We start from the raw sequence: 17,074 nt of genomic DNA, 5'->3' as shown, positions 1-17,074 counted from the left end.
GTTTGAACTGTTTGAAAGTACATGGAGTCCAGGATGGGTGTCAGGTTACCTCATCCAACTTAGATCAGAACAAAGGTTGCAGGTTGTGTTGTGATTGTATCTTTAGACTTGTAAGTGTTTTTTAATATGCTCCATAGGTCCTCCTTTAATACCTGGTTATTTGATTCCTGTTAAAGGTTGAAGAGTATAGTACCTTATTGAAAGCAAATGTACAATTTCATTACATGACAAAGATATTATATTATGGCTATGGAATTTGTGTTTTTGTTTTAGTTAATACATTCAATAATTGTGTTTGATTTTTACTTTCCAGATAAAGCTGTTAGAATAAGATGGCTGACAAAAAGGTAAAATTTGCTTTTGTGTTATTTCTAATAAATTTTCTTTTGGTGTTTTACGCCGTACTCAAGAATATTTCACTTATATGACGACGGCCAGCATTATGGTGGGTGGAAACCAGGCAGAGCCCAGGGGAAACCAACAACTATCCACCTTCCCACGTACGGCCAGAGAGGAAACCAGCATGAGCTGGGCTTGAACTCACAGTGACTGCATTGGTGAGAGGCTCCCGGGTCATTACACTGTGCTAGCACACTAACCAACTGAGCCACGGAGTCCCCCTCTGTTAAAGATCACATATCACAACACCTATTAAAGTGAAAGCTCATGTTGTGTTTATTTATTTATTTATGTATGAATTATTGAGTGTTAATAAAAATTTACTTAATTCATTGAATATGGTATCTTTGGTTCTCAGTGTCAGTAGTATAATTGTAAACCTACACATTCCAGTCACTTTATGAGTTTAAAGGTATCAACCTGTATGCAAAAACAAGAAAGTTACAGGGTTACATGTACAATGTACACGGACTTAAAACTCGCTTTTATTCATATGGACATTTTTAAGACTCCTGTCCCAGATACAGATAAGACAGAGGACAATGAACCAAAAGGGGCTCCAAGTGACAAGGAAGGGCAGGCACCAAGTGCCAAGGAAGGGCAGGCACCAAGTGACAAGGAAGGGGAGTCAGATGACCAAGGCAACCAAGAGGAAGGAGCTGGTGGAGGAGTAGGTAATGAAAGAGTTCTGCTGAGTATTTTATCTTGGTGGGCCTTACAGTTATTAGCACTTCAAGTCATAGCTAAGGTACACATAGAGATATGCTTGTGCATCACGTCCATTTTCATGATTTGGTTGCATTTGGATACTCTAATGAATGCTGCAACAATTCACATCATATATACCACCAGTCAGATGACTTGTTTACAAGAAACAGCTACATTGGCAGACATATTGGGGCAGATCTTGTTGCTATCAATTCAGTCCAAAAATAACCTAATGTAAAAAGGTTGATATTCTTGCTTGATTCTTAAATGATGTGCATGTCAAAAAGGTGTCAATAGCACTCGCGTCTGATGACACAGTGTAAGGAGGAACTTTGTAATGATTGGCTGATAACTTTCTATTTGCATGAAAGACATTATTTCACTGGTCAAATACAAGATGCATTTTTTAACTGTGAACATACATTTTTGACTACCCTAAATCCTCAAAAGTTTCGCGTATGAAAGAGCAACTTTTAGTGCAATTTATGCAGGATTTTAATTTAATTTAGGGGGCCTCTGCGGCTCATTTGGTTAGCGCACTAGCGTGACATAATGACCCTGGAACCTCTCACCAATGCGGTCGCTGTGAGTTCATGCTGGCTTCCTCTCCCGCCATATGTGAGAAGGTCTGCCAGCAATCTTCGGATGGTTTCCTCCGGTCTCTGCCAACCATAATGCTGGTTGCCGTGGTATAAGTGGAATATTCTTGAGTATGGCGTAAAACACCAATCAAATAAATAAATAAATAAATAAGTGTGATTTCAGAGATAAAAATACATTTGTTGGTTTGGCCAGTTCAGGGCTTGACAAAAAGTATAACTTTATCAGTCTACACAGAATAATGCCTTCAGAATATGCTTGAACAAACACCTTGCAAACATGAAAAAAATTGATTGATTACGGCCTTAGCGCAATTGATTACGGCAATATTTCAGCCATATTGTAGTAAGCGAAAGAAAACAAATTTGAAGAATTACAGTAAGTGTGTAGACTATAAGCATGTCCATAAGCATTTGCTAAGCAGACATGTACAATATGCATGTAGTTTACACTTGGCAATGATGTGGCTGATTGGGTTTACCTGTTTGAGGTGTAGGCAAGTCTGCATGTTGGCTAGGAAGAATTATCTGTTCCAACAATTGACATGATCACAGCCTGGACAGGGAATGTATACATTTCCCCCGCTTTAACAGCGTCCTCTTGGTCACTGTGATACGTGGTCAGTGACACTCGTATGGCTGTGTGTAGTGTGATGTTCAGACCACTTGTCTTCCACCGATATCATGTGCAGATCTGTGTCATTTATGTGTGTGAAAGTTCATTATTAATTGCCGAAGGCCTCTGGTTTCTTCCGCCCATAAAACTCACCGTCATTGTATATCTTTCTGAAACATTCTTGAGTATGGCATTAAACAAGACTTAAAATAAGTAAATAAATAAATAATAAATAAATAATAGTTATATGTACAGGTACCCTAAATAACCTAACATTTCTTGAATGAATAAGTTGCCCATTTTTCCACATTCTCGGAGTTTCGTTGATTTTTAAAAGGGGCTTTGAGAGGTGTTTGGAAGGTAGGGTGATATCCTACTGGGAAAATGTAAATTCTAGCCCCAAAAGTAATATCTCTTGACATTTATTTGCCTCCAGAAATGCTCTTTTGTGGTCGAATTTTGATTGATTGATTTATTTATTTGATTTGTGTTTTACGCCGTACTCAAGAATATTTCACTTAAACGATGGCGACCAGCATTATGCTAGGAGGAAACCGGGCTCAGCCGGGGGGAAACTCACGACAATCCGCAAGTTGCTGTAAGACCTTCCCATGTACTCGAATTTTGAAGTCATTTAGGGTATTCTGTATGATTTCAGTTGTGAACCAAGGATATGATGTAATAATTCTGTTTCCCTTTTGGTCGTTGTTGTAGGAGACTGGCTGTCTAAGCTTCTGCAACAATCACTTGGTATTGGTGCGGAAAAACCAGAACAACTTTTGAAAACTGTGGATTTTGAAGGGATAGCAGATTTCATCAAAACTAAGAAAGACTGCAAAATTATTACCATGGCTGGTGCCGGTATTTCTACTTGTAAGTTATTTAGCGATAAAGTTTTCTTGTTTGATTAGTATGCATATCCATGTGTAAGAGCATATACTCATATCCTCAACGCAAAGCCACAGCAAGTGTTGGATTTGAACAAACGCCTCGCAGTGGTCGACAGCATCCCTGTATGTATCTGAGTCTACTTGAAAAAAGATGTTTTCAGCAGAATCTTTGGCCGCCTTGCCAACTGATTGTTACTGCCAGTCAACCAGTGAAAGAGAAAGAGAATGTCTAGTGAATTCAAGAGATAGCCCCGATAGCACAGTTGGTAGAGCGTCCGCTTCAGGAGCGGTAGATCCAGCGTCAATCCTGGGTCGAGTCACACCTAAGACCTTAAAAGATCAAGTTGTACTTCCTTGCTTGGTGTTCAGCATGAAGGGGATAGTGCAAGAACTGGTTGACCCTAATCAGTATAACGGCTCGGGCAGGGCGTCTTTCTTGCCTTCAGTAAGGCGTCCCAGTGAAGCAAGATAAAAGAGCGGTGGAAATCCATCCTGCAGCAAGGAGGCACATTGCATGCAATCTAAGGATTCCTTTGCCGTCATATGACTGAAAAATTGTTAAGTGGGACGTTAAACCCCAGGCACTCACTCACTAAATGGTATAGTAACAAAGGTGAAAACTTAGGTTGAGTATCTCATGAGAATGTCCACGATATCCCACTGACTTCAGACGCTTTTCCAGTTATTACATCATGTGTTGGTCAGAGAAGAACAAATTTTCGCATGCCGGTATATGTACTAATTAGGACGACTGGATAAGGCTATTTTCACAGTTTTTCTTCCTTGTAAGAGTGTTTTGAAGCTAGATTACATGTTCTTAACCAACTCACCAGGTGTGATTGTATCAGTCTGTGTCTCTTTATGTTCACTACCTTTATTTACCATTAAATTCAATTTTTCTTTACTTAGCCTTCATGTGTCTTTAACAGCAGCAGGCATTCCCGATTTCCGCAGCCCGGGAAGTGGCCTCTATGATAACCTACAGAAGTACAACCTTCCAGACCCACAGGCCATTTTCAGCATAGATTTTTTCAAGGTTGTTCTTTATTCTTTTCTCTCCTTATTAGAGAAAACAACACTAGACCAAGTTGAAAAAGCAAGTCTTTTTTTGATATTGCACAGATATTCAAACTTTAAAATCATTTTAGCTGTCTAAATTGTACAAGTGCAAGACTCATATTTACAGAAAGGCAATCATGTGACATTTTTGTGGTAAATACAGAAAATTTGGTTTGATTAGCAAATATGGAGTTTAGAACCACTCAAAATTATAACTAAACATTATTATTTACAGCAAGGTTTATGCGAAGTGTTTCATACGCACTTAAACTTGGTTTTACACCTGTACTTTCTTGAGTGGTAACCTCAGTAATTTTTGTGTGTGTGTTTTGGTTTTTTTTTCTTTTTTTAGGAAAGTCCTGAGCCATTCTTTGAGCTAGCCAGAGAGTTATTTCCTGGACAGTTCAAGGTAAGCCTTAACAAAGATTTTTAAAGGTGTCTCAGGCTATGTATATAAGGATAACTCAGATTTGGCTTTATATCAATTTTCATTCTGTTCTCGATAGGAATACTTATTTTATACTTACATATAGGCAGAGTTAAATGGCTGTTCTGTTTACCAAGCTGTACACCTTACAGTGCAAAGCTTTATAAATTTGTGAATTAAATTAAGTCTATACTTAGTAAAATGAGTATGTAAATTTAATGGTTTTTTTCCTAGCCAACTCCGTGTCACTACTTCATCAAGATGTTGGATGACAAAGGGCTGTTACTGAGGCATTATACACAGGTCAGTTATCTCCCTTTACAGCTGACACTACATGCACATGCTGTGAGAAACGCTTTTATATTTCAAGAATTACTACAATTATTTAATTGATAATCTGGTCATAATTTACGTGTAGTTTATTGTCAAGAAAACGGAGATATTCTAACTATTATTCGTCAGTCATCCCAGAAAATTACAAACAGCTGTGTATATCTTCACTGATAAGGAACTTTTGTAAGGGTGGTAAGTACCAAGTACACAGTGTCAACGATTATCAGATGTTAATACTTAGTTGTCAGATGTAAATATGAAATCTCAGGTCGTATATGGGAAGATCCGGCAGCAACCTGCTGATGGTTGTGGGTGATGTGCGGATCTGTACATCACATTTTGGAAAATTTTGTCAGTAACGTGGTATAGGTTGGTAGTTTTTCTCAGGTATTCTGGTTTTTCTCCACCTACATTTCTGACTGCCTTCATTTAAGTAAAATATCCTTGAATATGATGTTGAGCAACAATCAAATAAATAAATAGATACTCACCCTCTTGAACAAAGGAAAGCAAGTAGTTTGCAAATGTAACGCAACTGCTTTTGCTTACAAGTCCACAGTTATCTCCTTTATTTCAAGTGGCTTAGTGTAAAAATCCGCCTATTTCAAACAGTCAGGAGGACAGATGAATCAAGGAAATGACGGTTGTAGGCATTACTGTGCAATAGACCCATTTCATTTGTTTCGGTTTCAGTATTGATTGTAGATGTAAAGCACATCAATGAAATAACCCCAGTCTCTTGGGGCTTCATTATCGGGGGGGGGGGGGCGGTTGGTGCACCACACGCTTTCTGCTTCATTGTTGGGGCCTCCATGACCCAATGACCCCAGGAGCCTCTCACCAGTGTGGGAGCTGTGAGCTCAAGTCCAGCTCCCAACCATCCGCAGGTTGTTGGCAGACAACCCCACGGATGGCCATTGGCTTCCCATCGTGCTGTGCCCAGTTTCCTCCTACAATAGTGCTGGCTGCCTTAGTACAAGTGAAATATTCTTGAGTATGGTGTAAAACACCAATCAAATAAATAAATCCGTCTTGTGCACACTGTTTTTGTACAGAATATTGACACCCTTGAGAGAGTATCAGGTTTAAATGGTGACAAGATAGTAGAGGCTCATGGAACCTTTCACACCTCGCACTGTTTGGCCTGCGGGAAGGAGTATTGTCTGGACTGGATGAAAAGTAAGCTATACTATAGGTTTGACCGTTACTTTTAATGTCTTATACAATTCAATCCTATATCCATGAGTATGGTCTGGACTGGATGAAAGTAAGCCATACTGTAGGTTTGACCGGTACTTGTAATGTCTTATACAATTCAATCCTATATCCAGGAGTATGGTCTGGCCTGGATGAAAAGTAAGCTATACTGTAGGTTTGACAGGTACTTGTAATGTCTTATACAATTCAATCCTATATCCAGGAGTATGGTCTGGCCTGGATGAAAAGTAAGCTATACTGTAGGTTTGACAGGTACTTGTAATGTCTTATACAATTCAATCCTATATCCAGGAGTATGGTCTGGACTGGATGAAAAGTAAGCCATACTGTAGGTTGGACAGGTACTTGTAATGTCTTATACAATTCAATCCTATATCCAGGAGTATGGTCTGGACTGGATGAAAAGTAAGCTATACTGTAGGTTTGACAGGTACTTGTAATGTCTTATACAATTCAATCCTATATCCAGGAGTATGGTCTGGCATGGATGAAAAGTAAGCTATACTGTAGGTTTGACAGGTACTTGTAATGTCTTATACAATTCAATCCTATATGCAGAGTTGGGTATTAGAAGCAAGCTCTGTTCAACAAGACTGCATTATGAGACACCAATTTTATTTTGTAATCCAAAGTAGAATGATATTTTTATTTTTCTGGATTTTAATGTTTTCATAGCTTTCCTGTTTAGATCAATACATCTAACACTGACCAATGAGATCACAGGCTAAAATCCATCTCTTCCCATTTCAGCAGCAGCTGTTAGTCGGGAAGCCTCTCGGGTACCTGGTTTCCTTCACTCACAAAACCAGATTTTTATCTGTATAGAAGTCATCATTCATGAGTTAAATACTATTCGAGTAAATAAGATAAAACTATGTTTTTTAAAGCTACTCACAGATAAGGACAACTTTAGATACTAAATTATATATAGTCTATTTCAGTTAAATTTTAGAATTTTTCAAGTGGCAAAATTTGTGTAATTCTGATTGATTGATCCACCTAATAGGGCCACTGAAGGGTTTTATGTGAAGTTCTTAAGTGTTGTCATCAGAAGTATTATTTTGATGACTTTGAAGTTTGGTAGGTCAAAATGCACTTTCAGAAGCATACAAAGTTTGTATTTGTTGCTCTGTATTGGTAGATCATGTTATGTGTACATATGGGGTTATTGTTTTCCTACATAACAGGACAGTCTTCTAAAGTTAGTACCTGACAGTTTGTGATTTGCATAATGTACATTTGAAACCTGTCCTTGCTCTAGCTCTTCATATTTCTACACCTTCACTGCCCCGTAGTATTAGTGAAGGTGTAGAGGCATATAGAGCTAGCCTTGCTAATGTCACAAATGGTTCTGATTGGACTAACTTACCTTCAATGAATTTATGATTTAATTTATTTAATCATTCATTCGTTCGTTCAGAGGTGGTCAGGTGGGAGACACCAGGGTTAATCACTGCCCCTAACAAGGTTTCTGACATTCAGTAGATCCAGGTACAAACTATTGATGATCAATGATCGTCAGTGATCAATAATACACTAAAATATACAGGTAAATCAATTCTTCAACTGTGTCAACCCCAAATTTCAAATTTCTCAGCATCAGTAATTTTTTTGTTGATGGTGAAATTTATGTCGAAAATGATGTTTTGAGTTTATTTGTTTGTACTTGTATGTCAGTATTACATCTTTTCTTTCTATAGATGAAGTGTTCAAAGGAGGTGTCCCAAAGTGTGATGTTGAGGGGTGTGAAGGCGTTGTCAAACCAGGTTATACATCACATTCTCTTGTCAGTGGGCTTTGTACATATTATATTGTTTCAATAATTCTTCCCATTTAATTTAATACCCATTGTTTTAGTTGTACGTAGTTTTTATTACATTTTTAGCAACGACTAAGCATCTCTGTAAGCTGGTTGTTCTGTCGGCAGGTCAGTCAGATGGTTGGACCAAGTTTTGTCATTTAACGTGGGTCATTCACTTAATGACCTTGGTGCAGGACAACACAAATTATTATACTGGGAGACATTGCAGATTTAGCCAAATTTGCACTTCTTTATTGCCATGTTCTTACAGTACAATTTATCCTATGGACTTGTCAAATTCTACTGATGGATTGAAAGTTGGAAAAGCTCTGTTTCCTCAGACAAGATTTGTTGAATTCTACATGTTGTATGAATTAGTATTATCCTATTTTCAGTTGACTAGTCGAATTTGACTAATCACACAATGTAAATGTGATTTTAAAATACACTACATATGGATGCTATGAAATTGTATAAAGATGTACCTTTATTATTTTTGTCACGTGTTTTATTTCAGACATTGTTTTCTTTGGAGAAGCGCTGCCGAAAAGATTCTTTGATTGTGTGAAAAAGGTGGGTGTGCTAATTTTTTCATGTAAAGCTGAGCCCATTTTAATTTAAGTCTTATTATTATAGTTATTCCAGAGGTATTTTATGAGGATTAAATCATTAATACAACCAAGAGCATGTTTGGATAGTGATGCTCATGACATGACATGCTCATGTCGTGAAGATCATCTCACCAGATTTAATTAGATTGAATTAGAAATAAAATACAAATACATCTATACGTAGTTGAACTCTCTTTACCATAGAAAACCTGTGTGTCAGATGAAGGAAAATTGGTCGTTTACTTGCCTCTAGGTTTTCTTCACCCATGATTATGGTGGGATGTAGCTCAATGAGTAAGGTGGAAAACTCCTAACCTCATTTCACACAAGGTGGAGGTTCAGTCCCAGTCTTTGATGGGGAATTTATAGAATGTCCCCACTCTCACCGTTTATAGGGGCCAAGGTGGCAATAAGGGGTCGACTACTTTCGTAGGGGTGTTGTTGTATTCTTGCACTGTTTGAAGACAGCCTTACACCACCAGCATTGCAAGCAGATCTTTATGTGGGAATGTTGGCCAGTAGTTTGCCAAAGATTGGTGGTTTTTACTGGGCACTACTTTCCTCCACCCATAAGAGAAAAATTTCTTAAGTATGGCATTGAGCAACAATCAGCCTATTAGTGGTGATACTGTCGGTGTAATGGGAAATTTTAAGGGACATATTCACCAGCCCATTCAACCAGTCTGTTAATCCTGTACGTATAGCAAAAGTCTTAATTCACAAAATATGTGTTACAAAAGTTGCATCTTAAATGTTTAGTTGTCAGTGTCTTAGCCTATGGGCAGATGTGGAACATGAAGTTTATATGATTGGATATTTTGTGTATTTGGCAGGATATGATGGAGTGTGATTTGTTGATCATCATGGGAACCTCCCTGGTCGTTCAACCATTTGCCTCCCTCACAAGCAGGTGAAGCAATTTTCTGTAATTACTTCACAATTGTTTCTAAGGAAAATTATCTATTTTCTCTTTAAAAAAATCAGAAATGAACAACATCCTCAATTGCATGGTCATCTGTATAATGCATGTTTGTGTCAATGATTTTCTCAGAGATGCTGAAATTATCTCCCCTTGTTGCTGCTCTTACAAAGCTGTTACTCTTCATAATGATAATGTATTTAAGTGGTGGGAATTGTTAATGCATTGTGATACAATCATATCATCTGTGACAATTTTCCTTATTGCAGAGTTCCTGACACAACACCAAGACTTTATATTAATCGAGAGAAATCTCCTCCGGTAGGAATTTTTAGTTCAGTTGAAAAAGATTTGACCAGATTGACATACATACACAAGTACACATCACCACCATTGCTTCTGAGGTAGCTTTCTTATTGGCATTTGAAAAATCTCTCTTGACATCATTTTGTTTATTTATTTAATTGATGTTTCATGCCGTACTCAAGAATATTTCACTTATACGACGGCGACCAGCAATATGGTGGGGAGGAAACTGGGCAGAGCCTGAGGGAAACCATGACCATCCACAGGTTGCTGGCAGACCTTCCCACGTACGGCCGGAGCTCTTGACATCATGACAAGGATGAGGGAAGGAAAAAAAGGTTCAAGTACTGGACTGCGTTAATGTAATGATTGATATTGAGTTGTGATTTTATTTCATGTTTGTCATTATCGAAAACGTCACAGCATGGCTGAAATACTGTCATTGTGGCGTTAAACTCCGACCATTGATTCATTATCAGAAATCGTTGTAGTGATTTTTGTTTATAGTGAGTATCAGCTGGAATTCAGATTGCTTTGCTTAACTACCGTAAATTACCTAAATTTACAAATCAAATAAATATCACAAACTATTACTTTTCCAGTAGAACAACTTCCCACCATCCAAACAAACCTCAAAGCATCTTTCAAAGATGAACAGAGCTTTCAGAATAAGGCTAGATGAGTAACTTTGTCATTGGGCGATATTTTTGTTTTTTTCTGACAGATGGATCCATTCATGGACCTTCTGATGGGAGGAGGGTCAGACTTTAATGCTGACAAGGAAGGCAATTACAGGTGAGATGTTAATTATTTAAGCCTTTGTGGAAAGAAAGAAATTTTGTCATTTTGAGGGGAGAGCTCCTTTTTTCATTGACTAGGCAATGTGATATAAGGATTGGTAAACACCACTGCCTGCTTAAACGAAGGGCAGGGTGAATACGTGGCATTCTCTGTATTTAGGATATTTCTTCAAGTCACTGATCTCGTGGGGATGTTTTCAGTTTTACTTAGTAACCAAGTTTTCTTTGAAACTTTAATTGCTTTTTTCAATAACTGTTTCAGTATACCACTTGCATGGTTTTTAAATTGCAAAAGCTAGTTGTGAAAATCCTCATATATAATTATATTACCAGCAAAAACAAAGCCGTGTTTTTATTAAAGACTAAATGATCCCAGCTGTGATTTCTCATCAGCAAAATGTTGTCTTTACTCTGCAATGGTTCTCACATTAAGCTAATTCCAAGGTCTCCTCTCTGCTCTATTACATTTCATGTACGTAGGCTAATTCCTATGTCTCCTCTCTGTTCTATTACATTTCATCGACATATGCTAATTCCAAGGTCTCCTCTCTGTTCTGTTACATTTCATCCACATAGGCTAATTCCTAGGTTTCCTCCCTGTTCTATTACATTTCATCCACATAGGCTAATTCCTAGGTCTCCTCTCTGTTCTGTTACATTTCATCCACATAGGCTAATTCCTAGGTTTCCTCCCTGTTCTATTACATTTCATCCACATAGGCTAATTCCTAGGCCTCCTCCCTGTTCTATTACATTTCATCCACATAGACTAATTCCTAGGTCTCCTCTCTGTTCTATTACATTTCCTCCACATAGGCTAATTCCAAGGTCTCCTCTCTGTTCTATTACATTTCATCCACATAGGCTAATTCCTAGGTCTCCTCCCTGTTCTATTACATTTCATCCACATAGGCTAATTCCTAGGTCTCCTCTCTGTTCTATTACATTTCTTCCACATAGGGGAATTCCTAGGTCTCCTCTCTGTTTAGTATTTCTTATCCAGAAGGTGTATCCAGTGTACTTTCTGTTTCAGTATTTGTCATTCACAAAGTATGTCTCTGTTTTCTCTCTTTCAGTATTTCTCATCCACAAAGAGTATCCATGTTTTCTGTGTTTATTATTTGTCATTTACAAAGTATATCCATTGTTCTGTATGTTTTTTTGTTTGTCATCAACAAAGTGTACACAGTGTTCCCTGTGTTTTAGTATTTCTCTTCTGCTGAGTGTATCCTTGTTTTCTGTTTTAAGATTTCTCATCTACTAAGTGTATCCATATTTTCTTTATGATTTAGTATTTCTCATTCACAAAATATATCTTTGTTCTCTCTGTTTTAGTGATTTCTATCCACAAAGTGTATCCAGTGTTCTCTATGTTTTAGTGATTCTCATCCACAAAGTGTATCTCTTTTTTTCTGTCTTCTAGTATTTCTCATCCACAAATCGTACCCGTTTTCTCTCTTTCAGTATTTCTCATCCACAACTTGTATCCTTTTTTTCTCTTTCTATCAGTATTTCTCATCCACAAATTGTATTCCTATTTTCTCCCTTTTTAAGTATTTCTCATCCACAAGAGTGTATCCCTGTTTTCTCTCTCTTTCAGTATTTCTCATTGACAAATTGTATTCCTGTTTTCTCTCTCTTTCAGTATTTCTCATTCACAAATTGTATCCCTGTTTTCTCTCTCTTTCAGTATTTCTCACCCACAAATTGTATCCCTGTTTTCTCTCTCTTTCAGTATTTCTCATCCACAAATTGTATCCCTGTTTTCTCTCTCTTTCAGTATTTCTCATCCACAAATTATATCCCTGTTTTATCTCCCTCTCAGTATTTTTCATCCACAAAGTGTACCCATGTTCTGTTTCAGGGATGTGTTTTGGGAAGGCAGTTGTGATGATGGAGCTCAGGCATTGGCTACATTACTTGGCTGGGGTGTAAGTTGGATAAGATTCTAATTATGCCACCTGCATGTACCAGTGAAGAGTTACAGCCTCAAATCAAGCCTTTGCTTGTTCAGCTGTGGCTTTAAGTCAGGGGGTTTGTCAGGCACCAGCAACGGGTGTAGTTTTCCCCTGAGAAGTGGTTTCCTCTCAGCACTGGTTTCCTCCACCCATAAACCTGACTACTGTTGTGCTAGTGATAAAGTATGGATTATCTAGAGTGTGGCATTTAAATAAATATCAAATAAAGAGATTAATACATTACATATCATTACTAATTAAAAATACATCCTGTGTTATCTACTCCCTTAACAAGATCTTTACAGTATTTGAAGAAACTCTCTTCAGATGCTAAAGACATTTATTTCCGGACTGTATGAAAACACCGATTTTCACCAGAAAACTTGTGACCAATACATAGATAATAGAATTTTGGAGTATGCAGAAGTGAAAGTTTTATCAGATGTGTACAGAAGTGAATTATTCTGAGTGCTCAAGTTTGCTATATATAGTTTTATATTATTAACCACAATATATGGTTAAGGCCATTTACATATGTAATGTAAAGTTGTCATCACGCTGAAAAACATTTGCATGTATGCAGTTTCAGAATATACTGAGTATAAGTAACATTATTTTCTTTTCAAAGTAATCCTACATTTAATCCACAAAACTGCATTGAAAAGATTTTATTGATTCTTTTATTTTTTAGGAGGAGCTGAAGACTACAGTAAAAACTGAACAGGCGAGAATTGACAAAGAGACTAAAGATTCTTCAGCTGCCAAAAAGTCATAGTTCAAAGATTTTCCGGTATTAGTACAGCTCATTAAAGTAATGGGTAAAACTGAGTTAAAATACTCCTTCGTTTAAAGAGAGCCTGTACATACTGTTAACATTGCTGAGGTATGGTATAAAGCTAGATTTTCCAGTGAAAAAAACATGCTTAGGCCAAACCAATTTAATTTTGTTTTTCACAGGTGAGCCTACATTAATAAAACTAATTTTGTCTGATGTTTCTTAATGATTTTTCGAATCATGTAAATATATCGTCAGCGGGAAAAATTGCTGGGGTAGTCCACATTTTACTGAATTTAGATGACTTAGGTGTTTTATTTGAATTTTAATACTTTCCAACATTGAACAGTGATTTATTATGCCTGTAAAACAACAATTAAATTGATGTAGCCTGTCTCTGATGGAGACAGCCAGATCATGTTATAAATAGTACGAAGGTGGATTTTCCAGTGTAAAACATACTTAGCTTGGAGTTTAAATGGGCATATCCAGCATGGCTACGTTAGCAGCTTACATGGAAGATGGCTGTGTTAGTACATTGGCTAGGCCCTGAACTCAGATTTGGTAAACAAGAATAAGTACCGTGCGGGCGATAGGCAGAAATCTACATGTGCTTTAGAACAGGATATGCATTTGATGAAACCACTTGAAGACATGTGTATGTGTGGGTACTTGGACATGTGATTGCATACTCCTCACAGTGCATATGCCACTCTCTTCATTCGCTTTACATCATTGCTACCTCTAGCAGATTTTGCACAGAAATCTTGAACAGCGCCGATGTCTCAGAGATGAGGCAAAACATCATGTCAGAAAACACAAACACTCTGTCTCAGCCTTTGTCTTTGCCTTTTTAAATGTTGACACTTGCTCAGAGGATGCTGATATTTTGTGAAAGTATTTGGGCTCTTCTAAAATAATAGCAAAACTTTGAGTGCATTTGCACTGATCAATTTTTTGCCAAAACTGTTGGGTATAGCCAGACAAGTATCTGAGTCTGCCTGGCATTATTGAGTTTGATAAATGAACTTTTTCATAATAACCTGGGGATGAGTAAAATGATGGTGAATATCAGTAAACAGCATACGGATATATGACAGTGTGCTGAACTCAACCTTCTGGCACATGTATATAGTTAAAACTACATTCTCTCTCTTGTCATGTTTTACTGCTGTGCGATAGAAGGCTATCAAAGATCCACTCCTTACATGCAGAAAGCACCAGTGCTGTTTTCAGTGAAAGTACCTGACTTCAGAAAGTAGCCAGTATCATTATAATGCATCTGTATAAAGGCCATGGTGTAGCTAATTTAGTGAGAGCCCTTGGAGAAATGCTAAAATATGCAACTGGAAATCTGTCCGAAAATGTGTATTAAAGTCAGTTTCATGGATCCAATTGTTCAAAAGTGTATTTGCTAATACTGATATTAAGTCATATTTTATATTTAAATTTTTAGCTAAACTCAGCAGCCAGTGCAATTCTCCAAATTCAACGTATAACAGTATCGGTTTTAGTTCATATCTGATATACTGGAACACAATTTTTTTTTTTAGGCTAAGTACAAAAGACTTGGCTTAAAGTTAAATCTGGTATTAAGTCTTAAACCAGTTTTGAACAACTGAGCCCAGAAGCCCAGCAAAATGAGTGTTCACTGTGTTAGGCATCTGTGAGAGGCTGCAAGTTTAACTGTTTGTAGCATCTAGCTTATCGTATTGTACAGAGGTCATTCTGTGTACCATGTACTCCTGCATATTCAGTGTAAGTGTGTTTATATTTGATGATCTTTCTATGTATGTATTTTGTATTTGTATATTTGCATTTCTTTTAATTTTTTTTAAGTGATTATATCTTTATTAAAGTGGGCATAAATATTGACAATACGTATGTATTTCTTATATGAAGACAAAAAGCTTATGGTTTTTGAAGAAATGTTATGTATACCCACTAATATGTATTGTTAACATTTTATGTTAAACCGCATATCACTTAATTTTAAGAATTTCTAATTTTCTTTACTATGGCTGAAAGGTTATGTGATTGTTCATGGGGTTTTATGTTTTAACAACACATGTAAAATATCCTACATGAAGCAAATGGCATCGTTTTACGGCAGTGCAATTTAGTGACTTGGAATACGTATCTGTCTCTTATGTAAGCTTATAATTTTAAAGACATATTATGTATATGTATTAATATGAACTGTGAATATATTATGTAAAGTTTGAGATTTTCTGATTTGTTTGTTTATGGCTGACAGGGCATAATCCCTGCTAATCAAAATCTGACCCTCTGATATATCTAAGCATAGTTGCACATTAGTTTTTAAATATGAAATGGAGATCGACTTTTCTGTACCCTAGCCAGGTAATATCTCGCTCAGATTTCGTGCTCAGCAACAAGTACATGTTATGTAGAAAATGTCTCAGAAAAATGTTAAATTACCTGGAGTTGTGCATTTGAATGGAATGTTTTACATGGGGCACTACAGCATGGCATTCATTATCTTGCTATACGTGAAATTCGTTTCTTGTATAAGCAGGGATTCTGCTTCCATTGTAAACTCCTGAGTATGTAGGGTTTTCTGTAGAAATAAAAATTCACTTGACAGTACGGTAATCATAACTGTGCTATAGGATAAAACCACAATCAATAATTTTGCAATACCGGTATCAGGTTTGTTAGAATTATTGGCCGATAACGACACAATGAGGAAGTTTCATTTTTTTTTTTTAAACAAGTAGGCTAACATGCATCATATATCAGTCCTCATAAACTTAAAACATGTCTTGCGAAGATTTTGTCTATAGGGTTTGCCTGTAGGTGTTAAGTCTGGCAGGGCTTTATTCTATCTTACCATTTATTTATGCTTGTAAATATCAATGTCAGTGATAATTATGATGTTCAGTTAGTTGAGCGGCTACTTTCAAAGCTTCATTATGTCTGTATTTACTTCTATGTACATGTACTAGTAACTGATTGTACATACATGTAGATTTAACAAAGGTTTTAAAAAAAAAACTGCAGTCAGTGCAAAGTAAGATTAAAGATTCTTCACTACCCTAGTATATTATTTTAGGGGAGGGAGCGGGATTTTAGTTTATGAGTTGATCGTGTATCATTTTTATCGATTGAATATGCTACATTAACATTATAATGAAAAAATATAAATTATATGCACATTTTCAATAATGTCCTTTAAGCAGACATTTGGATATATCAAATTCATGTTTTTTTGTTTTGTTTTGTTTTTTTACCTTAAACAACTTATATATATATATATGTTATTGTCGACTCTTTGGAGTTAAATCGAGTTACCTCAATGAATCTCCATTCAAATAATCCAGCAAATAATCCAGCGAGAATCGTTCTATAAGCGGTTAGGGAAGTTGAGTGGATATCTCAGTACAACCTGACAGCTGCTAGAGAAGGGCATGCGAACGGTTAGCTTATTCCCACGTGCACCTTTTGCCCACTCAACCAGAAATCACCCCACCCTCTCTTTAGGGAACGCTGAAATTACATGGATGAGAGGTGTTACATAATCTCCTTTAGACCCAGTCCTTGTATTTCCTCTTTCACGACACTCTGGCGTCAGGGTTGAAAGAGAGCCCTTTTGGTCGCCACTGGGGGCAAACACTTACCATGGCCGTCGACA

The 17,074-nt window shown here is 37.0% G+C and overlaps 1 protein-coding gene across 1 annotated transcript; it reads left to right on the top strand.

Annotated features, from left to right (window-relative positions):
* The first annotated feature begins 913 nt into the window (after positions 1-913).
* On the top strand, positions 914-13,807 carry LOC135466642 (NAD-dependent protein deacetylase sirtuin-2-like). Its single transcript, XM_064744241.1, has 13 exons — positions 914-1,073; positions 3,037-3,195; positions 4,142-4,248; positions 4,624-4,680; positions 4,933-5,001; positions 6,087-6,210; positions 7,950-8,015; positions 8,568-8,623; positions 9,495-9,571; positions 9,850-9,901; positions 10,611-10,681; positions 12,551-12,617; positions 13,336-13,807. Exons 2-13 carry the CDS (start codon positions 3,171-3,173, stop codon positions 13,417-13,419), a joined length of 855 nt encoding a protein of 284 aa, XP_064600311.1. The 5' UTR covers positions 914-1,073; positions 3,037-3,170; the 3' UTR covers positions 13,420-13,807.
* The last annotated feature ends 3,267 nt before the right edge of the window (positions 13,808-17,074 follow it).

This window comes from Liolophura sinensis, chromosome 6 (genome assembly GCF_032854445.1).
Source record: "Liolophura sinensis isolate JHLJ2023 chromosome 6, CUHK_Ljap_v2, whole genome shotgun sequence".
NCBI classification, from domain to species: Eukaryota; Metazoa; Mollusca; class Polyplacophora; order Chitonida; family Chitonidae; genus Liolophura; species Liolophura sinensis.
Note: the sequence above shows the minus strand (reverse complement) of the source record. Positions and strands in the feature narration are given on the sequence as shown.